A 25,408-nucleotide genomic window follows, 5' to 3' on the forward strand; every position below is an offset into this window, starting at 1 on the left:
AAATTTTTTTTGTATTTTTAGTAGAGATGGGGTTTCACCATATTTGCCAGGCTGGTCTCGAACTCCTGACCTCATGATCCACTTGGCTTGGCCTCCCAAAGTACTGGGATTACAGGCGTGAGCCACCGCACCCCACTGAGACTGATTCTTTTTAAGGGAAGCCAATTTTCATCTCTCCCATCCCACTCCTCTATCTCCAAACCTATAACTGTCTTATGTACCAAGCACTTCATGCGTTTTACAAATATTAATTCATTTAACCCTCCCAATAACCCCATCAAGTAGCTACTATTATTATCATCCTTATTTAACAGATGAGGAAACTGAGGCACAGAGAAATTAAGTATCTCTTCCAAGGCAACACAGCTAGTAGGTGGTAGAGATGGTTTTTGAACCCAGGAGAACACATGCTCTTGATTCACGCTATCCTCCCTTCCTTCCCCACCCTGAGTGATCTGGTATTTCTTAATTAGAGCTTTGAATATATGGAGGAAGTGACAGAATACTGTGACGGAAGGGTACTTCTGGGCATTGAATAAATGAAGAGAGTCAGACATCACAGCATTTTTTGCATTGTTTATCGATACCATCCTTTATTAAATGCACAAGAGAAAGAAATGAAAGGAAAATAAAATCTGTCTCTTCGAATCTGAGTCATGGATGAATTTTCGGATCAATTTTCACGTTCATATCACACCCCTTGAGCCATTCAGATAAATCATGGCCAGAACAGTGCCGCCTCCAAGAAGTCCTGGGAAATGAAGAAAAAGAGAGAGCATGAAGTGGACAGGTTGAGGGGGTGGCAGTGACACTATCCCTGGCTGCCCACAGTCCGGGTCATCCCCATGAACTTACCAGGCAGACAGTCCATTCTGTGAGGACACAATCTGCTTGGCACACATGATGTCATCCAGAATATGGCGATTGAGCAGGTCTGAGGGGGAAGAGAGGGACATGCTGATCTAGTGCATTGGGGTTAGGGTAACAGTGAATGGAGGGCCCAGGGATTTTGAGTTCTTTGGGGCCTGAAGAACCTCAACCACTATGTTGGCTGATTCTGGATGACCTTGATTCTCTTGTCAGTTGGTTATAAATTATCTTAATCACCATGTTAGCTGGTTCTGTACAACCTTAACTCATGTTGACTGATCCTGGATTATCTGGATGGTCATGTTGGCTAGTTATGAATAATCCCAACCCCCATACTATCTGGTCCTGGACAACCTCAATTTCCATTTGGGCTGGCCCCAAATAACCTCAGTCTCCATTTTTTCCTGTCTTGGACAACCTCAACCACCATTTTGGCCAACACTGAACAACTTTAACTGCTATTCTATTTTGTCCTCAACACCACCAGTCTTATCTGGAAAGTTCTGTCATTTCTGCATGGAGGTTATCTGTTTCTGTTTCTAGAATCAGACATTTGCTTCTTTCCTCGGGGCCTGGGTAACTTCAACCCCAAATCAGGACAGTCTCTATCTCTATTCCACATGGAGATAAGTTTCCTGTTTCCTGAGTCTAAGAAAACTTCAGTGTCCTTTCTGGGTGAGGATTGGGAGCTCTGAGCTCTGAGCTCTTCTGTCCTAAACAACCAAAAGTTGCTCAGGCAACTTTTCTCCTTTTCCCATCACTTTTCTCTTGTTGCAGGAGATTATGGCTTAAACAACCTTGCCCTCCCAAGTGTGGGAGAGTAGGGCCCAGCAGGGCTTCAGTGTGTCCCCAGTGCTGACTTACCATGACAATCCATGTGGCAGAGGTTCTTGGTGGGTGTAATGCCATTGTCACACCACCAGGCAGAATTCAGTTGGAAAATGCCATATTCACTGCTGCCATCAGGATTGTGGTCCACGAAGGCGGTGTCAAAGCCACTCTCATAATGAGCCATGCACAGCCCTGGGGCAGGGAGAAGGGAGGCAAGGAGTAGGTATAGAGCTTGGGAATAGGGAAGGATAGGATGGGGGGAGGACAGGGATGGTTGTCATCTCAGTTGTGAGGGTGGTGATCTTGGTTTAGTGGTGGTGATGTTGGTGATTCTGGTGAGACATCAGTGATGGTGGTAGCAATGGTATTCATGATGGTAACAGCAGTGATATTGATTGTAGTGATGGTGTTGACGGCAGAGATGGAGGTGATGGTTGTGAAGGCCATAATGGTGGTGGTGTTAGAGTTAGTTAAACTACTCAGCATAGTCAGTCAGGGAGTGACTCAAGGGATCATGCCCTGGCCTGGAGAGGTGATAAAGGACAAGGGGAGCCTGGGTCTGAATGTGGTGGGTGGCTCAGGGGCAACTGGGATTCTCACAGTCTCCAATGCCGTAGCCCTTGTAGCCGTTCAGCCCTGCCCTCTCCATTCTTGCCGCCAGCTCGCAGCGTTCATAGATCTTGGAATCCACAGTGACAACCATCAGCGTGGCCAAGGTCACTACCACAGTGCCCCAGGCCTGCATTATGGCACCTGTAAGCCCTCCCAGGTGACTTGCTCCAGACTCACCCTGTGGTGTTCGGAATTAGGGGCATTCTGGAACTCTGGGCTCTATGAGCAAAGGTCTAAGTGGTAGATTCTGGAACACGGAGCACAGAAACCTAAACACCTCCCAACACCGTTGCATTGGGGATTAAAGGCCCCACCTCCCAACACTGTTGCATTGGGGATTAAGTTTCTGACATCTGAATTTTGGAAGGGACAATATTCAAACCATAGCACTCATCCTTGGTTCACCTCTCTGCACTTAAAGTGCTGTTCCATCCTAATTTACTGGAATGTGCCCCATGTTTCATATTACAAATGGCATATTACATATACATTCTTTTTTTTTTTTTTTTTTTTTTGAGACGGAGTCACGCCCTGTCGCCCAGGCTGGAGTACAGTGGCGCCATCTCGGCTCACTGCAAGCTCTGCCTCCCGGGTTTACGCCATTCTCCTGCCTCAGCCTCCCGAGTAACTGGGACTACAGGCGCCCGCCACATCGCTCGGCTAGTTTTTTTGTATATTTTTTTAGTAGAGACGGAGTTTCACCGTGTTAGCCAGGATGGTGTCGATCTCCTGACCTCGTGATCCGCCCGTCTCGGCCTCCCAAAGTGCTGGGATTACAGGCTTGAGCCACCGCGCCCGGCCTACATATACATTCTTATGCCTGCTTTTTCAACTTCATTCTCATTCTGCCTTTTGTTCCTCCATTCACTTACACTGCCTTTCAGCCACTTATATTCACCCATACTGGGCCTCATATTATCACAATTCCCCACAGTCTACTTAGCATTACCCAAATTCTCTCATGTCATATTCCTTCTTCACCCCACTCACTCTTGCTCAAACTCATTTCCTATATTTATCTTTATTTCCCACCCCTGCATCAAATGACTCTGGCTTACTCGCACGTGGCCCAGCCTTCAGCTTCTTTCATTGACCCGGGGCCTCATTATTTCCCCCATTCATTCCCTTTCTGCCCCTCCTTCACCTCTATTCTCTCAGATGCTGTCCCAGGAACACCCGCATTTCCTGGAGCTCTGTCCCTATTACTCCCAAACACTAGGTGAAGTTACCCACATATACTTAGCCTACGCTTGGTCACTGTTCTTTCTCAGTTTTCTCTTCATTGCCTCCATTTACTCTTACTCTGCCTCTCACTGCCTCATTCATTTAAATCTATTCCCATTGTAACCCCTATCACCCTCTTCTTGCTCATATTCTGCCTTCCAGTACCCACATTCTGTCACACTGTGCCTCAAATTCGTTACTTTTGCTCACATCGGGCTCCCCATGTTTCCTCGCTTTACTCACCCAAGTAAAGGTGAGTTCCACTCTCTGCCTCGCAATACCCACCTTCACCCATCCTCTGCTCTTCACTTTCATTCCCTCTCACTCTGCCCAACATCACCTCCATTCATGCACACTCTTCAGCTTATTCACATTTGCCGATTCCCACTGGGATCCCTGTACACCCACGTTCCTGGGCTACTACGCTGTATTACGCCCATCTAATCCCAGTCATCTCTAGTCATCCTTCTCCCTCATAGCACCCGCACTCAAACTCGGCCTGCTTCACATTCTACCATGTCTCCATCTCCACTCTTTTATTCTGTCCTTCCCGCACCCCATTCTTCCCTTTCCATCCCACATTACCCACATTCACTCCTACTGTCTCCCTAAATTCCCCTCTCTTCATTCATCTTGTGCCTCATAAAACCACCATTCATTCACACTCTAATCCTTATAAACTCCACTCACATTCACCCCCTTCAGTTGCCCCATTCAGAGTCTGTTCCCACTTTCACCTTTTTTCCGCTGAGATTGTGCCTTATTTCCCAGCATTTACTTAATCTCATCATAATCTCATATTCATTCATAATTGAATGCATGCATAGTCATTCCCTCACTTTGGCCCACATCCACTCCACTCTGGTGTTCATTCACCTCCATTCCATTGCCCTTTGCCTCTCCTTGCTCTCATTTACTCCCAATTTGCCCTTCAGTCACCATTATTCATGCTCCTCACCCACCAGTCCCATGTGTCTCCTGTTCGCTGACACTCACATTGGCCAACACAGAAAAGTCTGATGGATTGCTCAGGATTTGATTTGGCTGCACGCACCAATCCCACCACAAACACCAGTGGCTTCAAGAGGAAGGAAGCAGATTCCTCTTTTGGAGGCAGGTAATCCAGGGCTAGTGTGGTGGCTCCAAGGTCACCAGAGACCTGGCTCCTTTTGTGCTGTTGCTCTGTCAACCTCACCTGCTGCCTCTGGTCCAAAATGACTGCTCACAATTGGCAAGGCTTTTGTGGTCTTGATAAAATGTATCTTAAGAGCAATTGTAATGATAACTCGCCAGCCACGTGGGGGCTTCTCTCATTGTCTTTCAGTGGGAATGTCATGTTGTGCAGACTCTGTGGTGGGACCAGCCACCTGTCAGCTTCTCACTCTCCTTCACCTAGCTACCTGCTGCTTAGGTTACTGTACGAGGAGGTCATACCTGTAGGGGCTGATGGTAGAGGTGGGGGTCCTCGCTCTGCAGCAGCAAACTTAGCCTCACATAGCTTGTGCATGCACACCGTGGGCCCTGGGATAGTTTCTGAGGGGCTGTATCACTGGTTCCTCTGCCCCCCAACTCCCACCAACCCTAAAGGATTTCCTCCTTTGTGTAGGTGTGTGTGTACAAGGTGGTTGGAGATGACGTTTAGGTGCTAGAAGGGGCGACACTGTGATGGGCCCTAAAGGACCAGCCCTTTCTATTTTCTACCTCCTAATGCATTGAGAGAGTGGATAACTTGTATACCCAGGAGGTGCTGATGTGTCAGGGAGCAAGAGATGTGAGTTCCTTTTTTACTTTCTTTCTTTGTCTTGTCTGCTGGGAAGCTCCATTCCTTTTTGTTGTTGTTGTTTGTTTTTTGTTTTTGAGATGGAGTCTCACCGTGTTGCCCAGGCTGGAGTGCAGTGGTGTGATCTTGGCTCACTGCAACCTCTTCCTCCCGGGTTCAAGCGATTCTCCTGCCTCAGCCTCCCGAGTAGATGGGATCACAGGCGCGCTACCAAGCCCGGCTAATTTTTGGTATTTTTAGTAGAGACGGGGTTTCACCATGTTGGCCAGGCTGGTCTTGAACTCCTGACCTCAGGTGATCCGCCTACCTCGGCCTCCCAAAGTGCTGAGATTACAGGTGCGTGCCACCTCACCCAGCTCATTATATGTGTATTTTTAACGTTACTATATGTTAGATTGCTTCAGACTGTTCTTTACAAATCGGATCCTTTTTATGGTTTCCCATATGTCCAGAATGAAATATGAGCTCCCTGGCCAAGGAGGCCCTACAGCACCTGGCCCCAGCCTACACCTCCTACACTCCCAACACACTGACACTGTCTACTCATCCAGAAAAAGCAACCTGTTAGCCACCACTTAATACACCCCTTCACCCCTGGTGTGTGTGTCCCATATCGCCGTTTATTTTTCAGCTTGTCTGCATACCGACCTACCGTCCTTCAAACGCTACAACGTAAACTCCCAGTCCTGACCACTGGATGAAGCCAGTGGCTTTTCCCTACCTCTTACTCTTTGTGCACGCAGAGCAATTTAGCCACAGACCCCGCCGTCCCGTTCTTTTACACTTGCAACCCTGTTGCTGCCCTCTAAGTTCAAAGTGCGAAATTGCCGCCTGCTAGAATCTTTTCCTTAGTTGGGCACTTCCCCTCCCCGCCTTGCCGTAAGAAAATTGGTGTCTGAAGTCTTAGGAGTACCGGCCTCTGCAGAGCTAAGTAAACACCTGCTCTGCGACGCAGCCCCAGAAGCAAAAACACACGGTGAGCGCGGCCCTCTCGCCTGGAGGAGTGACGTCACCGGCAAGACTACCTTCCCTCTGCGCCTGCGCTGAGGCCCCATGTTGACTATTGGCGGACGGGGGGGGGGGGTCTCAAAGGCGCCACTGAGCGTGCGCAGAACCGACCGCTGCAGCCCTTTAGGCTGCGGTGCCAAAGAGTCGGTCCCGAAGCGGAAGTGCTTGTTGGGGCCGGGCTTTGTAACGGTCTCCTGAGCAGCGAGCAGAAAATCTGTTATCGAGAGAGAGTGAGGTTGAGGGGGCAAGTGCTAGGGGTCGTGGGCTGAGTGATGGGGAGTTCTGCGGGATGAGTGAAGTGGGAGTTGGGGGTTGAGTGATGGGGGACCGAGAGGTCAGTGGACGAGGTTCTAGGGGCTCGCTGGTGAACAAAGTTATGGGGGCTAAGCAGGATTGAATGGGGCTTATTAAACTTTGACTTTTACACATTTTCCAGCACAGTGACCTGCCCCTAAGGGTTCATGCCCATCCCTCAGGCCCCTCTTTAGACGCGCCCCGCTCCTCCCTCTGCCCTATCCCCTTGCCCAAGCCCCGAGGTGGGGACCTGGTGTGAATGCTCGGGCCGAAGTGAACCTGCACCCCCGCACCCGAAGGCCTCTTTCCGGCTCCTGGGCAAGGCGGCCCCCGTGAGGTGAGCAGAAGGAAGGAGAGGCACCTGCGAGGTCTCACCTGACCCCGGGCCTCGCCCAGAGTTGGGGACCTGGGAGGAGGGGTAGGTGCGGGGTCTGAGGGAGATGGGGGTAAAATGTAATTGGGACAATAGTTTTAGAGTGTAGTTTTTTTGGCATTTAATAAATAACATTTGAAGTATAGATTAATTCAGAAATAGAGGAAAAGAAAATCAAAAGGAACTAATTCTTCCCCCACACATTTAAATGTCCATTTTTAGACATTTTTGGTGTGTGTAGGGATATGCCTTTTAAACATTTAACATACAGTTTTAAAATGGATTCCCGCAGTTTTAAAACCTACTTTGTTTTCATATAAAAGTTTAATGTAATTCAGCTTAAGATTTTTTTGTACACCTTTAAAAAACGTTTAATTGAGATACGTATATCACAAAGTGCATAGATACTGTACAGTTCCATATAACACTTTTAACAGCTTTGTAGCATTTTATCTTTTATATTTTGTTATTATTAATCCCTTATGTGTCATAGAGGATCGTTTAAGTTTGGCATTATTAAAATCAATGCTGAGACGTGGGTACGTACAGAGAAATTATGATACATTATGATAAATTATTTCCTTAAGGAAAATACCTAGAAATACACTTTATAGGTCAGTACACAATTTAAGATATGTGTATATAAAACCTTTTGTGTTCAATGTTCGCATGAAGGGTGAATAATACACAGATTGTTAAAATCACATGGTTGCCCAGACTCTTCCAGAGAGCAGTCTGATGGCCAGCTGATGTGAGGGGATTGCTAGGCAGCTAATTCTGGGTACTGAAAGTCTGATAGGTCTCCTCATCTGCTCTACTCTTCTCCACTTGTTCCATCTCAGCCGTCACACGTATCTGCTTTTTCCCGAGAAGAGCAGGAAATGGCCAAACCCCAGGTAAGTGTGTTGTCTGTTTCTTCATTCCTCTATTTTACTGTGGATGTAGCGAAATTTGTGGAAATCCCTGCCATAAAATAGGAAAGTATTTGTAAATAAGGATTAGGATTAGACAAAATAAGAGACAACAGATCAAGGCCAAGTTAGAATGTAGAGGTGTGCAGGACTCAGGGTGTAACAGATATTGATGTTGGGCTGTCAGTTTCTCTTTGAGCTTTCTGGTAGGCAAAGGAAACATAAGCAGTACCTTGGCTCACCTTACTCATCAGGAGAGAGCACACAGCCTTCATGGGAAGTCAAGGTTGCCTGGAATTGTGTTTAAAGGTATTTCTTTGCTGGGTCTTCATGTGGATAGTGCAGTTGCCCTCAACCATAGCCTGGTGACAAATGCTTTCCTGCAGATATGTCCTACAGCTTTCCTCAGTGAGCTGGAGACATCACGTCAAAATGTAACTTGGGAATGAAATCTCTTAAGGAACCTGCTTGTCTTTCCAATGATTTTCCTGAAGCAGTTTTCTTAGTTGGACTTTGAATTATCTTTTGTCCAAGAGACAAAAATTTTTCAGATACCTGCAGCCCACCATATTTTTTCTTTCACTTTAAACAATTTTATTTTTTAAATTAACATACAGTGAAATTGATTTTTCTGTTAGATTGGTGTAACTAATCTATAGGACAGATAATAGTTTCATCACCCCAAAAAACTCCTTCATGCTACTCTGTTAATAGTCATATCTTCCCCAGCCTGTAACCTCAGGCAGTGGCAGGTCTGTTCTGTGTCACTATAGTTTTGTCTTTTCAAGAATGTCATATAAGTGGGGTGTCATGTATTATGTAACCTTTTCTTTCTGAGATGATTGATTTACATGCAATTGAAAGAATAATGCAGAGAAATCCAGTGTACTCTTTTCCTAGATTCCCCCAATGATAACATCCTGCAAAAACCATAGTACAATATCAAAGTCAGGATGTTGACACTGATATGGTCAAGCCCCATCATCGCAAGGATCCCTCAAGTTGTCCCTTACGGCCACAGCCACTACCCTTCCTCCACTATACCCATTCCTAAACTCTTGGCAGCTACAAATCTGTTTTCCATTTTGGGAATTTTGTCATTTCAAGAATGTAATAGAAATGGATCGTGTGGTATGTGACCTTTTGGGATTTTTTTGTGTGTGTTTGTTTGTTTCCACTCAGCACAGCTCCCTGAAGATTCATCAAAGTTGTGTGTGTCAGTAGTTGTTTCTTTGTTATTGCTGAATAGTAGTCCATGGTATAAATGTTCTCCAGTGTATTTATCCATTCACCTGTTGAAAGACATTTGGGTTATTTCCAGTTTTTGGCAATTGTGAGTAGAGCTACTTTAAACAATCATGCACAGGGCTTTGTGTGAACCTAGGTTTTCATTTCTGCGGAGTAAATATTGGATTACTGGGTCATATGGTAAGTGTATGTTTAACTTTTTAGGAATCTGCCGAATTATTTTCTAGAGCGGTTGAACCATTTTTCATTTCGCCCAGCAATGTATGAGTTCCAATTGTTTCAGATTTTTGTCAGTACTTGGTATTGTCAGTATTTTTTATGTAGTCGTTTATCTCATGATGATTTTAATTTGCATTTCCTTAATAGTTAAAGATGTTAAGCATCTTTATATATGCTTATTTACTTTTGGTCTATCCTCTTGATGAATGTCTGTTCAAAAGTTTGTGCCCATTTTTCAACTGGATTTTCTTGCTGTTGAGTTTTGAGAGTTCTTTATATATCCTTTATACAGGTCCTTTGTCAGATACATGGTTCGCAAATGCTTTCTCCAAGTGTATTGCTTGTCCTTTTCTTCTCATACATTGTTGTTTGCAGAGCAAACATGTTTAATTTGGAAAATTTCCAATTTATGAATCATTTATTTATGGATCTTGCCCTTGTTGTCATGTCTAAGAACTTTGCCTAACACTAGGTCATGAAGATTTTCTCCTATTCTATAATTTTATAGTTTTAGATTTTACATTTAGATAGATGATTCCTTTTGCATTAATTTTTTTTTTTTTTTTTTTTTTTTTTTTTTTTTTTTTTTTTTGAGATGGAGTCTCACTCTGTTGCCCAGGCTAGAGTGCAGCGGCGCCATCTCGGCTCACTGCAACCTCCACCTCCTGGGTTCAAGTGATAAGAATCACTTGCCTCAGCCTCCCGAGTAGCTGTGACTACAGGCATGCACCACCACACCCGGCTAATTTTTATATTCTTAGTAGAGTCGGGGTTTCACCATGTTGGCCAGGCTGGTCTCGAACTCCTGACCTCAGGTGATCCACCCGCCTTGGCCTCCCAAAGTGGTGGGATTACAGGCGTGAGCCACTGCGCCTGGCCCTTTTGCATTAATTTTTGTGTAAGGTGTGAGGATTAGGTCAGGGTTCATTTTGCATATGGATTTCCAATTGTTCTAACCCCAATTGTTAATAATTTTTTTTTGCTTTTATTATTTTATTATTTAATTTTTAAATTTTTTTTTTTTTTTTGAGACAGAGTCTCGCTCTGTCACCCAGGCTGGAGTGCAGTGGTGCGATCTCGGCTCGCTGCAAGCTCCGCCCCCTGGGTTCACACCATTCTCCTGCCTCAGCCTCCCGAGTAGCTGGGACTACAGGCGCCCACCACCACGCCCGGCTAATTTTTTGTATTTTTAGTAGAGACGGGGTTTCACCGTGTTAGCCAGGATGGTCTCGATCTCTTGACCTCGTGATCCACCCGCCTCGGCCTCCCAAAGTGCTGGGATTACAGGCGTGAGCCACTGCGCCCGGCCTTAAATTTTTTTTTGAGATAGAATCTCACTCTGTCACCCAGGCTGGAGTGCAGTGGTGCGATCTCGGCTCACTGCAACCTCCGGCTCCCAGGTTCAAGCAATTCCCCTGCCTTCCTCCTGAGTAGCTGGGACTACAGGCGTGCACCATCATACCTGGCTAATTTTTGTATTTTCAGTAGAGACGGGGTTTTACCATGTTGGGCAGGCTGGTCTCAAACCGCTGACCTCAGGTGATCGCCTGCCTCGGCCTCACAAAGTGCTGGAATTACAGGCGTGAGCCACTGTGCCCGGCCTTATTATTTTAAATTGACACATAATAATTATACGTATTTATGGGGTATACTGGGATGTTTTGGTAAATGTCTACAATGTGTAATGATCAAATCAAGATAATTAGCATATCCATCTCAAACATTTATTTCTTAGTATTGAGAACATTGAAAAGCCTCTCTTCTAGCTATTTGAAAATATACACTAAATTGTTGTTAATTATGGTCACCCTACAGTGCTGTAGAATGCTAGAACTTATTCCTCCTATCCAGCTCTACTTATGTATCTGTTAACCAACCTTTGGCTACCCACCCCCCAACCCTTCCTTGCCTCTAGTAACCACTGTTCTTCTATGAGAACAACTCTACTTCTATGAAAACTTTTTAAGCTTCTACATATGAGTGAGCACATGCAGTATTTATCTTTCTGTGCCTGGCTTATTTTACTTAGGGTAATGTCCCCCAGGTTCATCCATTGTTGCAAACGGCAGAATTTCCTTCTTTTTTCTTTTTTTCTTTTTTTGAGATGGAGTCTTGCTTTGTCGCCCAGGCTGCTTGGCTCACTGCAACTTCCGCCTCCCAGGTTCAAGTGATTCTCCTGCCCCAGCCTCCTGAGTAGCTGGGATTACAAGCACCTGCCACCATGCCCAGTTAATTTTTCTATTTTTAGTAGAGATGGGGTTTCACTATGTTGGCCAGACTGGTCTTGAACTCCTGACCTCAGGTGATCTGCCTGCCTTGGCCTCCCTACATGCTGGGACTACAGGCTTGAGCCACTGCTCCCGGCCTGAATTTCCTTCTTTTTAAAGGCTGAATGATATTCAATTGTGTATATATGCCACATTTTCTTTATCTGTTCATCCACTGATGGAAACTGAGGTTGATTCCATAACTTGGCTGTTGCGAATAATGCTGCAATAAACATGGGATTGTAGATATCTCCTTGACATACTAATTTCAGGTCCTTTGGATATCTACCCAGGAGTGACATTACTGGATCATATGGTGACTTTTTTTTTTTTTTTTTTTTTTTGAGATGGAGTCTTGCTCTGTTGCTTAGGCAGAAGTGTAGTGGTGCGATCTCAGCTCACTGCAACCTCTGCCTCCGGGGTTCAAGAGATTCTCCTGCCTCAGCCTCCTGAGTAGTTGGGATTACAGGCGCCCACCACCACGCCCAGCTAATTTTTTTGTATTTTTACTGGAGACAGGGTTTTGCCATGTTGGGCAGGCTGGTCCCGAACTCCTGATCTCAGGTGATCCACCTGCCTCGGCTTCCCAAAGTGCTGGGATCACAAGTGTGAGCCACCACACCCGGCCTCCTCTAAGCACTTCTTTAGCTGCATCCCACAAATTTTCATATGTTGTATTTTCATTTTTGTTTAGTTTGAAGTATTTTCTAATTTTCTTTGAGACTTCCTCTTTGACCAATATATTATTTAGAAGAATGATGTTTAATTTTCAAGTACCTAGAGATTTTCCTGTTATCTATTACTATAAAAAATTCATTATGGTCTGAGAACATATTATACTTTGTATGATTTCAGGTCTTTTACACTTGTTACATTTAGTTTTCTGACTCATGGTCTTTCTTGGTGAATGTTCCATGTGCACTTGAAAAGAATGTATATACAAAATTAGCCAGGCGTGGTGGCACGTGCCTGTAGTCCCAGCTACTTGGGAGCCTGAGGCAGGAGAATCCCTTGAACGCGGGAGGCAGAGGTTGCAGTGAGCCAAGATCACGCCACTGCACTCCAGCCTGGGCGACAGAGCGAGACTCCGTCTCAAAAAAAAAAAAAAAGAAAAGAATGTATATTCTGTTGTTTTACAGGAGTGTTTTGTATATCTCAATTGCATACAGTTGGTTGATGGTGTTTAGTTCTATATTCTTGCTGATTTTCTGTCTACTGGTTCTATCAGTTACTGAGAAAAAAGTATTGAGTATACAGTTATTATTGCAGATTTGCCTGTTTCTCCTGTCAGTTTTATCAGTTTTCCTTCATATATTTTGAAGCTCTGTTGTTAGATGCATACAGTTTTAGGAGTGTTATGTCTTTTTGGTGAATTAATTAATTTTTTTTTTTTTTTTTTTTTTTTGAGATGGAGTCTTGCTCTGTCACCCAGGCTGGAGTACAGTGGTGTGATCTTGACTCACGGCAACTTCCCTCTCCTGGTTTCAAGCGATTCTCCTGCCTCAGCCTCCTAAGTAGCTGGGATTACATGTGCCTGCCACCACGCCCAGTTAATTTTTGTATTTTAGTAGAGACGGGGTTTTGCCATGTTGGCCAGGTTGGTCTTGAACTCCTGACCTCAGGTGATCCACCCGCCTCAGCCTCCCAAAGTGCTGAGATTACAGGTGTGAGCCACTGTGCCTGGCCGGTGAGTTTTTTAATCCTTATGTCATTCATTATCCTGGATGAGTTTTGGCTCTGAAGTCTACTTTGGCTGTTATTAAATATGGTCACTCCAGTTTTCCTTTGGTAGTATTTCAATGGTATACTTTTTTCCATTCTTTCTTTTATCCTACCTGTATTATTATATTTGAAGTATGGGGTGTGTGTGTGTGTGTGTGTGTGTGTGTGTGTGTGTGTGTGTTTTAGCAGGGTCTCCCTCTCACCCAGGCTGGAATGCAGTGGCATAATCTTGGCTCACTGCAGCCTTGACCTCCCAGGCTTAAGTGATCCTCCCACCTCAACCTCCCAAGTAGCTGGGACCACAGGCACACACCACCACAATTGGCTAATTTTTTGTAGAGGTGAGGTTTTGCCATATCTCCCAGGCTGGTCTCGAACTCCTGAGCTCAGGTGATCCGCCTACCTTGACCTCCTAAAGTGCTGGGATTACGGGCGTGAGCCACCGCGCCCCGCCAGGATATTCTTTTAGACAGCATGTAGCTGAGTATATTAGTCTGCTCGGGCTGCCATGACAAAGTACCACAGATTGGGTGGGTTAAACAACAGAAGTCAATTTTCTCACAGTTCCAGAAGCTGGGAAGTCCCAGATTAAGGTACTGACTGATTTGGTTTTAGCCTCAGGCACTCTTTCTGGCTTGCAGCTGGCCACCTTGTTGCTGTGTGCTCATATGGCCTTTCCTCTGCTCACACACACACACAGCAAGCTCTGATGTCCATTTCTCTTATATGTATACCAGTTCTGCTGCGTTAGGGCCCCACCCTTATGACCTCATTTAACCTTAATTGCCTTTATAAAGGCCCAGTCTCTAAATACAGTCACATTGCAGGTTGGGGCTTCAATGTGTGAATTTGTGGGTGGGAGTACAATTCAGTCCGTAACAGTTGGGTAATATTTTTTTAATCCATTTTGAAAATTTCTTCCTTTTAATTGGTACATTCAGTCCGTTGACATTTAATGTAATTATTGATACTCTTGGATTTAGGTATTTACCACTTTATTATTTGTTTTCTGGTTTTTCTCCCTTTTTTGTTCCTCTGTTTCTCATTTTCTGCCTTCTTTTGGGTTATTTGAACATTTTTCTTAGATTGCATTTTTATTTGTCTGTTGTGTTTTTTACTTTATCTGTTTACAGAGTTACATATTTTTTTTTTTGGTGGTTGCCCTGCAAATTACTGTATATATTTAAGTTTACACAACATGCTTAGATTCAGTATTTTACCTCTTTAAGTGGTAAACCTTACTATCTTATGTAAGTGTGTGAACCTTACCATCTTATAAGCCCCTTTTCCCTCTCCCCTTTATGTTTTTGTTGTCTTATGTATTAATATTACTTTCATATATACTGAAAATTCTACCATAAAATGTTATTTCTCTTCCAACTGTCAAATGTATTTTAAAGAACTCAAGGATAATCTATTCTATTTACCCAGATTTTTACCACTTTGATGTTCTTCCTTCATTGTTCATAACCTAAGTTTCCTTCTGATATCAATTGCCTGTTATGAAGAACTGCCTTTGGCAGTTGTTTCAGAGCAAGTCTGCTGGCAACATAGTCTTGGTTTTCCTTCCTTGAGAATGTCTTCATTTCACCTTCATTTCTGAAGGAGATTTTTACTGCCTGTAGATTTTTCAGTGGACTGTTGTTTTTTTTTGGAACTTTCACAATGCTGTTCCACTTCTTCTGCATGCCCTGGTTTCTCACGAGAAATCCACAGTCATTTAAATAGTTGTTCTCCTGTAAATAATATGTTGTTTTTCACTTGTCCTTAGCTTTCAGCAGTTTGGTGATGATGTGTCTGAATGTGGATTTCTTTGGGGTTATCCTGTTTTGAACTTGCTGAGCCTCTTGAACATACAGATTTTTGTCTTTTGCCAAATTTGGGAAAGTGTTCAGGAATTATTTTTTCCAGATATTTTTCTGTACTATCCTCTTTCTCCTCTCCTTTTGGAACTCTGATGGCATGAGTTTTGGACCTTTTGGTATTGTCCCACAGGTCTCAGAATCTGTTCATGTTTCTGCAGTGTTTTTTTTATTTTTGGGATTAGGTAATCTTTATTGGTTTACCTTGAAGCTTACTTGCTCTTTTCTCTGTTATCTCTGTTGTGTTGAGTCCATCAATTGAGAGTTTATTTCAGTTATTATCTTTTTCAGTTTCAAAATTTTCATTTGGTTCTTTTTTTTATTTTATTTTTGAGACAGAGTCTCGCTCTGTTGCCCAGGCTGGAGTGCAGTGGTATGATCTCGGCTCACTGCAACCTCTGCCTCCTGGGTCCAAGCGATTCTTCTGCCTCAGCCTCCCAAGTAGCTGGGACTACAGGCGCCTGCCACCGTGCCTGGCTAATTTTTGTATTTTTAGTAGAGACGGGGTTTCACCATATTGCCGAGGCTGGTCTTGAACTCCTGACCTCATGATCCTCCCACCTCAGTCTCCCAAAGTGCTGGGATTGCAGGCGTGAACCACCACACCCGACTGGTTCTTCTTTATATCTTCTGTTTCTTTGGTGAAACTTTCTATTTTTTTTGTTGGTTCCTGGAGTGTTTGCCTTTACTTCTTGGGGTGTTTTTATAATAGCAATTTTAAATACTTTCTCAAATAATTCCAACATCTGTGTAATCTCAGTGATGGTGTCTGTTGATTGTTTTCTGTCATGCAAGTTAAGATTTGATTGGTTCTTTGTGTACCATGTAATTTTGGATCGTGTCCTGGACATTTTGAAGATGCAGTTATAAGTTGGGGTTATGTTTAAATCCTGAGGAGAAAGTTGATGTTTTTGTTTGTGATAGGCAGTCAGCCTGGTTGAGTTCAGGCTGCAAGTTCTAATCAGCCTTCTGTGGTTTGTGGTTTCAATGTCAGTTCAGTTTTCAAACCTATGCAGTGCCATTCAGACCTGTCCTGTCTGTGTGTGACTCTGTGGCCATTCTGGGACATAGGCAGGCAGTGGTTTGTCCCTTAGTTCAGTTCTCAAAGTGTTCGCTTTTCTGTTTAGGATTAGATCCATCCATGCACAGCTTGAGGGTGAGCCCAGGAGTGGATAAATGATTGTATGGGGTGAACTCCTCCTCTCCATGATTTCTTGTGTACTTTTTGGTTCCGGGTGGCCCTCCTTGCCCGTCCTCCTGACAGAAAACTGAGACTCCACTTACTGCACTCTGCTACACACTTCCCCCAGCTGTGCCTGGTTCTTTTTACCACTCTTCAAGACAGATCCAGAGGGCTGCTTCTTGAGTTCTCTCTCTCTCTGTGTCTCAGTGCTCTCTTCTTGGTTTGATAATGCCTTGATCCTGGGCCAGGAGATACCAGAGAATAAGTGGCAAACTCACAGTCCATTTAGTGGTACTTTAAATTCTGATGTTTTCCCATAATCTACTTGCTCCTTTTTTTTTTTTTTTAACTTTTCAGAGTCATGAAACTGCTAGTTCATGCGTTCTGTCCAAGTTTTTGTTCTGTTCTGTTTTGTTTTGAGTCGGAGTCTTGCTCTGTCGCCCAGGCTGGAGTGCAGTGGCACAGTCTCGGCTCACTGCAACCTCAGCCTCCCAGGTTCAAGTGATTCTCCCACCTCAGCCTCCCAATTAGCTGGGATTACAGGCGCCTGCCACCACACCTGGCTAATTTTTGTATTTTCAGTAGAGACAGGGTTTCACCATGTTGGGCAGGCTGGTCTCCAACTTCTGACCTCAGGTGATCTGCCCACCTCGGCCATCCAAAGTGCTGGGAATACAGGCGTGAGCCACCACACCTGGCCTTTGTCCAAGTTCTATACTTGTATTCATTGGGAAAGACAGGGTAGAATGTGCTTCCTCCATCTTGCTTGTGCAATACTGCACTGCCCACAGGACAAGATCTCGGGTGTGTACTTGTGTGCTCCAGTTGCCTGGCACCAGCCAAAAGGCACTGCACCAAACCTGTCTGCCATCTCAGCTGTGTTTTACCACCATCACTGTGGGCCTTTGACAAACCATAGTTGCCATACTGCTGAACTGCCAGGTAGATTCTGCAAGCAATGGGAAGGTTAGCTGTGCACTCACACATCTTTTTATTGTTGTTTCATTGTGAGATTTTTGTCTCCTCTGCTGGGTTTTTTTTTTTTTTTTTTTTTTTTTTTTTGAGATGGAGTCTTGCTCTGTTGCCAGGCTGGAGTGCAGTGGCATGATCTTAGCTCACTGCAACCTCTACCTCCCGGGTTCAGGCAGTTGTCCTTCCTCAGCCTCCCGAGTAGCTGGGACTATAGGCGCGCGCCACCACACCCAGCTAATTTTTTTGTACTTTTAGTAGAGAAGGGGTTTCACCATGTTGGCCAGGATGGTCTCGATCTCTTGACCTCATGATCCGCCCGCCTCGGCCTCCCAAAGTGCCGGGATTACAGGCATGAGCCACTGCGCCTGGCCTCTTCTGCTGGTCTTATAAAAGAAATGGAACTCTCTTATTGCAGATGGAACGGTTGCACAAAACTACTCAGGAATCTAAAAAAGATGTGAATATAAAAAGGCACAATTGGTCAGGCACGGTGGCTCACGCCTGTAATCCCAGCACTTTGGGAAGCCGAGGCAGGTGGATCACCTGAGGTCAGGAGTTCAAGACCAGCCTGGCCAACATGGCAAAACCTTGTCTCTACTAAGAATACAAAAATTAGCTAGGTGTGATGGCGGGTGCCTGTAATCCCAGCTACTCAGAAGGCTGAGGCAGGAGAATCACTTGAACCCGGGAGGCGGAGGTTGCAGTGTGCAGAGATTGCACCACTGCATTCCAGCCTGGGCAACAGAGCAAGACTCCATCTTACACACATAAAAAAGTATGATTGGTTAAATCACCCTCTAGAGAGGAAGGGACTCATCTTCACAGTTTGCTAAAAGTCCCTAGGGAAGTTTGTCTCTCATTCTTTCTCTTTCCACCCCTTCCTCTGATTCCCTTTTTCCTCCCTGTGTATTTATATAGAATTGGTCATTTTTCTGCTCTGTTGTTCCTGGTTCTTTCTTGATGCTTTGAGATTCATTCTTTTATCACTTCCCTTGTGTTAGAAGAACTTCCTTTAGGCATTTTCTTAAGAGTAGGTCTGCCAGAGACAAATTCTTTTAGTTTTCCTTCACCTGAGAATGTCTTAATTTCCCCTTCATTCCTGAAGGATAACTTTGCCAGATATAGAATTGGTGGTAGACAGTCCCTTTTTGTTAGCACTTGAAAAATATTATGCCACTTTTTTCTAGCCTCCATGGTTTCTGATGAGAAATCTGCTGTCATTCAAATTTTTTTTGTTGTTGTTATTTTTTGTTTTGATTTTTTACCTATAAGTAATGCATTGTATTTCTCTGGTTGCTTTCAAAATTTTTTCTGTTTCTGTAGTTTTCAGAAGCTTAATTTTGTCATGTCTTGGCATGAATTATGGATTTGGTCAGCTTCTTGAATCTGCAGGTTTATGTCTTTTGCCAAATTTGGGAAGTTTTCAGGTATTATTTCTTCAAATATTCTTGTAACCGCCTTCTGTTTCTCCTCATCTCCTTCTGGAATGGCAATGATATGAATTTTGATCTTCTGTTATAGTCCCATGTGTCCCTGAGATTCTTTTCATTTTTTTTTTCAGTTTTTTTTTTACTTGTTTTTCAGATTGAGTAAATTCTATTGATCTTTTCTCAGGTTCACTGATTCTGTCCTTTGTCATCACCACTAAACTATTGATCTCATTCAGTGAGTTTTTATTTGCTTGTTGTATTTTTTGGTTCTATAATCTCCATTTTGTTCTCTGTTTCATAACTTCTGTTTCTTTGCTGAGATTTTGTGTCAGAAGAACTTGTAATCATGGGAGCATTTTTGTGTTGGCTGCTATAAATCTTTGTAAATTGTTACTGGGCTGAATTGTGTCCTCCTCAAATTCCTACATAAGTACCAGAATTAGTGCAGAACGTCCAAGTTAAGGGCTTATTCCTGCAAGACTACCTCCACTTCAGATGCCAGCCATGAGTGGGGTGCCCAGGCTACCTGCGTTTCTGCCTGGTTGACTACAAATTCAGAGATTCTTATGTACCCTTCAGGTTCAGTTATTTGTTAGAACAACTCACAGAACTCAGGAAAGCACTTATGGTTATTAGTTTATTATAATGGATACAACTCAGGAACAATCAAATGGAAGAATTCTATAGAGCAAGGGATGGAAGAGTACAGAGTTTCCTTCCATGCCCTCTCTGGGTGTGCCGCCCTCCCAACACAGTGTGTTCGCTAAACCAGAAGCTACCTAACCCTGCCATTGAGGGGTTTCTATGGCAGTTCCATAACATGGGCATGATTGATTAAATCATTGGGCACTGGTGATTAACTCAGTCTGTAGTGCCTGTCCCCTCCCTAGAGGTCTGGGGGTTGGCCTGAAAGTTCTAACCTTCTAATAATATGCTTGGCTTTAAATTCTAACCCCATCCTGGTGGGGCTCCAGGGAATGTGGTTGTGGGTGTTTACACATGTGCCTTTCAGAGAATTCTTCTTTATCCTGGTGAGCGGCTTAGTGCCTGTGTCTGACTCATGACCAGGTGTTCCTCTCCCAGGAAACCTGTTTATTCTGGCAGACGCCCTTGTGGCTCTTGTCTGACCTGCGTACAGCTTATTCCTACCAAGATAGCCACTCTGTAGGAGAGCCCTGACCGGGAGAGAAGTTAGGTTTGGGTGTGTGGGGCAAGGGAGATGCAGAGGAGGCAACTCAACAGAACACGGGAAGTCACAGAGGCAGCACATTCCTTACAGGTCCAGATGGAAGAGGGCAGCACACCTCGCAGGGACAATGGGATGCAGAGAGCTGTCCATGACATACATGCTCAGCCAGTGAGTGGGGACAGAGAGAAGCATGGGGGGACGGAGCTGTGGGGTGAAGTCTTTTCATGGAGAGTTTTAACTGATGGGTTTAGAGCAAGCAGGTGCAAGTTCCATGGAGTCACGCTGTGACTGGGAGGTGGTCACTGTGGCATATTTGTGCAGTCCACGCAGGGTGTGGGGATCAGAGGGAGGAGTCAAGTAGGTTGTGTCTAGCTGTCCCCTAGGGAGATGGTCACCAGTAGATGGTTGTATAAGGCTGATATCTGAGTCAACCACATTGAGGAACAGGGAGGAGGTGGAGAACTGGAGACTGTGTCAAGGGTGACTGAGTCCTGCTTCTTGTACAAGAAAGTCCAACTTATATTCAAAGTGGATGCTAAAGCAACATAAAATTCCAGGAATTCACTACACAGGGGACAAACATTGCTTCCTTGGTTGGGTGCCTGTTGTGTCCAGATTTTCCCCTGCTGCATCTGCATTATGTCTGTTCTCTGGGTGAGAGAGCCAAGTCTTTGGCCAGCAGGGATGAAGAGCATTTCCTGGCTGGGTGCTTGTTGTGTGGGGATCCCCCTGCCATCCTACCTGACTGCCAGGTGTCTTGAAGTGGAGACAGAGTGTCTAGATAGGGGAAGGAAGTCTCAGGTTCAGTGGAGAAGAAGAGCACTTCCGGTGGCTGCTTATTGTCAGCAAGGCTCCAGATTAATCTCCTTTGCTGGTGTCACAGGCTTGTCTGGTGTTGTTGGAAGGACTCCTGCTGATTTGGGAGAAAACAGAGACTACCTAGGCCGCATTCTGTTGCTAGGTTGGGGGTTTAGCGACACAGGCCTGGGTTGCCTTCCATTGTTGGGGTGAGGGGATCATAAGATGTCCTGCCGCAGAGCAAGATGGCCGAATAGGAACAGCTCCAGTCTCCAACTCCCGGCGCGAGCGACACCCAAGACCGGTGATTTCTGCATTTTCAACTGAGATACTGGGGTCATCTCACTGGGGAGTGCCGGACAATCGGTGCTGGTCAGCTGCTGCAGCCCGACCAGCGAGAGCTGAAGCAGGGCGAGGCATTGCCTCACCTGGGAAGCGCAAGGGGAAAGGGAATCCCTTTTCCTAGCCAGGGGAACTGAGACACACAACACCTGGAAAATCGGGTAATTCCCACCCCAATACTGCGCTTTAAGCAAACGGGCACACCAGGAGATTATACCCACACCTGGCCGGGAGGGTCCCACGGCCACGGAGCCTCCCTCATTGCTAGCACAGCAGTCTGTGATCTAACCGAAACGGCAGCAGCAAGGCTGGGGGAGGGGCGCCCGCCATTGCTGAGGCTTAAGTAGGTAAACAAAGCCGCTGGGAAGCTCGAACTGGGTGGAGCTCACAGCAGCTTAAGGAAACCTGCCTGTCTCTGTAGACTCCACCTCTGGGGACAGGGCACAGCTAAATAACAACAGGGGAAGCAGCAGAGACCTGTGCAGATGCAAACGACTCTGTCTGACAGCTTTGAAGAGAGCAGTGGATCTCCCAACACGGAGGTTGAGATCTGAGAACGGACAGACTGCCTGCTCAAGTGGGTCCCTGACCCCTGAGTAGCCTAACTGGGAAACATCCCCCACTAGGGGCAGTCTGACACCCCACACCTCACAGGGTGGAGTACACCCCTGAGAGGAAGCTTCCAAAGTAAGAATCAGACAGGTACACTCGCTGTTCAGCAATATTCTATCTTCTGCAACCTCTGCTGCTGATACCCAGGCAACCAGGGTCTGGAGTGGACCTCAAGCAATCTCCAACAGACCTACAGCTGAGGGTCCTGACTATTAGAAGGAAAACTATCAAACAGGAAGAACACCTATACCAAAACCCCATCAGTACGTCACCATCATCAAAGACCAGAGGCAGATAAAACCACAAAGATGGGGAAGAAGCAGGGCAGAAAAGCTGGAAATTCAAAAAATAAGAGCGCATCTCCCCCTGCAAAGGAGTGCAGCCCATCGCCAGCAACGGATCAAAGCTGGTCAGAGAATGACTCTGACGAGATGAGAGAAGAAGGCTTCAGTCCATCAAACTTCTCAGAGCTAAAGGAGGAATTACATACCCAGCGCAAAGAAACTAAAAATCTTGAAAAAAGAGTGGAAGAATTGACAGCTAGACTAATTAATGCAGAGAAGGTCATAAACGAAATGACAGAGATGGAAACCATGACACGAGAAATACGTGACAAATGCACAAGCTTCAGTAACCGACTCGATCAACTGGAAGAAAGAGTATCAGCGATTAAGGATCAAATGAATGAAATGAAGTGAGAAGAGAAACCAAAAGAAAAAAGAAGAAAAAGAAATGAACAAAGCCTGCAAGAAGTATGGGATTATGTAAAAAGACCAAATCTACGTCTGATTGGGGTGCCTGAAAGTGAGGGGGAAAATGGAACCAAGTTGGAAAACACTCTTCAGGATATCATCCAGGAGAACTTCCCCAACCTAGTAGGGCAGGCCAACATTCAAATTCAGGAAATACAGAGAATGCCACAAAGATACTCCTCCAGAAGAGCAACTCCAAGACACATAATTGTCGGATTCACCAAAGTTGAAATGAAGGAAAAAATCTTAAGGGCAGCCAGAGAGAAAGGTCGGGTTACCCACAAAGGGAAGCCCATCAGACTAACAGCAGATCTCTTGGCAGAAACTCTACAAGCCAGAAGAGAGTGGGGGCCAATATTCAACATTCTTAAAGAAAAGAATTTTAAACCCAGAATTTCATATCCAGCCAAACTAAGTTTCATAAGTGAAGGAGAAATAAAATCCTTTACAGATAAGCAAATGCTTAGAGATTTTGTCACCACCAGGCCTGCCTTACAAGAGACCCTGAAGGAAGCCCTAAACATGGAAAGGAACAACCGGTACCAGCCATTGCAAAAACATGCCAAAATGTAAAGACCATCGAGGCTAAGAAGAAACTGCATCAACTAACGAGCAAAACAACCAGTTAATATCATAATGGCAGGATCAAGTTCACACATAACAATATTAACCTTAAATGTTAATGGACTAAATGCTCCAATTAAGAGACACAGACTGGCAAACTGGATAAAGAGTCAAGACCCATCAGTCTGCTGTATTCAGGAGACCCATCTCACATGCAGAGACATACATAGGCTCAAAATAAAGGGATGGAGGAAGATCTACCAAGCAAATGGAGAACAAAAAAAAGCAGGGGTTGCAATCCTAGTCTCTGATAAAATAGACTTTAAACCATCAAAGATCAAAAGAGACAAAGAAGGCCATTACATAATGGTAAAGGGATCAATTCAACAGGAAGACCTAACTATCCTAAATATATATGCACCCAATACAGGAGCACCCAGATTCATAAAGCAAGTCCTTAGAGACTTACAAAGAGACTTAGACTCCCATACAATAATAATGGGAGACTTCAACACTCCACTGTCAACATTAGACAGATCAACGAGACAGAAAGCTAACAAGGATATCCAGGAATTGAACTCATCTCTGCACCAAGCGGACCTAATAGACATCTATAGAACTCTCCACCCCAAATCAACAGAATATACATTCTTCTCAGCACCACATCACACTTATTCCAAAATTGACCACATAATTGGAAGTAAAGCACTCCTTAGCAAATGTAAAAGAACAGAAATTATAACAAACTGTCTCTCAGACCACAGTGCAATCAAACTAGAACTCAGGACTAAGAAACTCAATCAAAACCGCTCAACTACATGGAAACTGAACAACCTGCTCCTGAATGACTACTGGGTACCTAACGAAATGAAGGCAGAAATAAAGATGTTCTTTGAAACCAATGAGAACAAAGATACAACATACCAGAATCTCTGGGACACATTTAAAACAGTGTGTAAAGGGAAATTTATAGCACTAAATGCCCACAAGAGAAAGCTGGAAAGATCTAAAACTGACACTCTAACATCACAATTAAAAGAACTGGAGAAGCAGGAGCAAACACATTCAAAAGCTAGCAGAAGGCAAGAAATAACTAAGATCAGAGCAGAACTGAAGGAGATAGAGACACAAAAAACCCTCCAAAAAATCAATGAATCCAGGAGTTGGTTTTTTGAAAAAATCAACAAAATTGACAGACCGCTAGCAAGACTAATAAAGAAGAAAAGAGAGAAGAATCAAATAGACGCAATAAAAAATGATGAAGGGGATATCACCACCGACCCCACAGAAATACAAACTACCATCAGAGAATACTATAAACACCTCTGTGCAAATAAACTAGAAAATCTAGAAGAAATGGATAATTTCCTGGACACTTACACTCTTCCAAGACTAAACCAGGAAGAAGTTGAATCCCTGAATAGACCAATAGCAGGCTCTGAAATTGAGGCAATAATTAATAGCCTACCAACCAAAAAAAGTCCAGGACCAGATGGATTCACAGCTGAATTCTACCAGAGGTACAAGGAGGAGCTGGTACCATTCCTTCTGAAACTATTCCAATCAATAGAAAAAGAGGGAATTCTCCCTAACTCATTTTATGAGGCCAACATCATCCTGATACCAAAGCCTGGCAGAGACACAACAAAAAAAGAAAATTTTAGACCAATATCCCTGATGAACATCGATGCAAAAATCCTCAATAAAATACTGGCAAACCGGATTCAGCAGCACATCAAAAAGCTTATCCACCATGATCAAGTGGGCTTCATCCCTGGGATGCAAGGCTGGTTCAACATATGCAAATCAATAAACGTAATCCAGCATATAAACAGAACCAAAGACAAGAACCACATGATTATCTCAATAGATGCAGAAAAGGCTTTTGACAAAATTCAACAGCCCTTCATGCTAAAAACGCTCAATAAATTCGGTATTGATGGAACGTACCTCAAAATAATAAGAGCTATTTATGACAAACTCACAGCCAATATCATACTGAATGGGCAAAAACTGGAAAAATTCCCTTTGAAAACTGGCACAAGACAGGGATGCCCTCTCTCACCACTCCTATTCAACATAGTGTTGGAAGTTCTGGCTAGGGCAATCAGGCAAGAGAAAGAAATAAAGGGTATCCAGGTAGGAAAAGAAGAAGTCAAATTGTCCCTGTTTGCAGATGACATGATTGTATATTTAGAAAACGCCATTGTCTCAGCCCAAAATCTCCTTAAGCTGATAAGCAACTTCAGCAAAGTCTCAGGATACAAAATTAATGTGCAAAAATCACAAGCATTCTTATACACCAGTAACAGACAAACAGAGAGCCAAATCATGAATGAACTTCC

At 44.3% G+C, this 25,408-nt stretch overlaps 2 protein-coding genes across 3 annotated transcripts in view; one reads left to right on the forward strand and one right to left on the reverse strand.

Moving 5' to 3' along the window:
* Positions 1-563: 563 nt before the first annotated feature.
* SPACA5 (sperm acrosome associated 5) lies at positions 564-6,120 on the reverse strand. Its single transcript, XM_010381346.2, has 5 exons — positions 6,039-6,120; positions 2,302-2,532; positions 1,735-1,893; positions 856-934; positions 564-751 (listed from the first exon to the last, which is right to left on the reverse strand). Exons 2-5 carry the CDS (start codon positions 2,444-2,446, stop codon positions 655-657), a joined length of 480 nt encoding a protein of 159 aa, XP_010379648.1. The 5' UTR covers positions 2,447-2,532; positions 6,039-6,120; the 3' UTR covers positions 564-654.
* A 348-nt stretch (positions 6,121-6,468) lies between these two features.
* ZNF182 (zinc finger protein 182) overlaps positions 6,469-25,408 on the forward strand; it is a 39,156-nt gene continuing 20,216 nt past the window's right edge. The window contains exons 1-3 of one of the 2 annotated variants that reach the window (XM_030933966.1): positions 6,469-6,560; positions 6,762-6,956; positions 7,835-7,888. In XM_030933966.1, the coding sequence (XP_030789826.1) occupies positions 7,874-7,888 (15 nt within the window). In that variant the 5' untranslated portion in view covers positions 6,469-6,560; positions 6,762-6,956; positions 7,835-7,873. The remainder of the gene's footprint in view (positions 6,561-6,761; positions 6,957-7,834; positions 7,889-25,408) is intronic. The other variant, XM_030933965.1, reaches the window with a different exon arrangement.

Source organism: Rhinopithecus roxellana, chromosome 7, assembly GCF_007565055.1.
Source record: "Rhinopithecus roxellana isolate Shanxi Qingling chromosome 7, ASM756505v1, whole genome shotgun sequence".
In the NCBI taxonomy this organism is placed as follows: domain Eukaryota; kingdom Metazoa; phylum Chordata; class Mammalia; order Primates; family Cercopithecidae; genus Rhinopithecus; species Rhinopithecus roxellana.

What these genes read in the sequence shown, in the direction of transcription:
- SPACA5 (XM_010381346.2), bottom strand. Translation starts at nt 2,446, where the DNA reads ATGCAGGCCTGGGGCACTGTGGTAGTGACCTTGGCCACGCTGATGGTT. An exon ending in GGGCTACGGCATTGGAGACT is followed by an intron (nt 1,894 to 2,301) that starts GTGAGAATCCCA and finishes TCCCTGCCCCAG; the next exon opens with GGCTGTGCATGGCTCATTAT. An exon ending in CTGCCACATGGATTGTCATG is followed by an intron (nt 935 to 1,734) that starts GTAAGTCAGCAC and finishes CTTCCCCCTCAG; the next exon opens with ACCTGCTCAATCGCCATATT.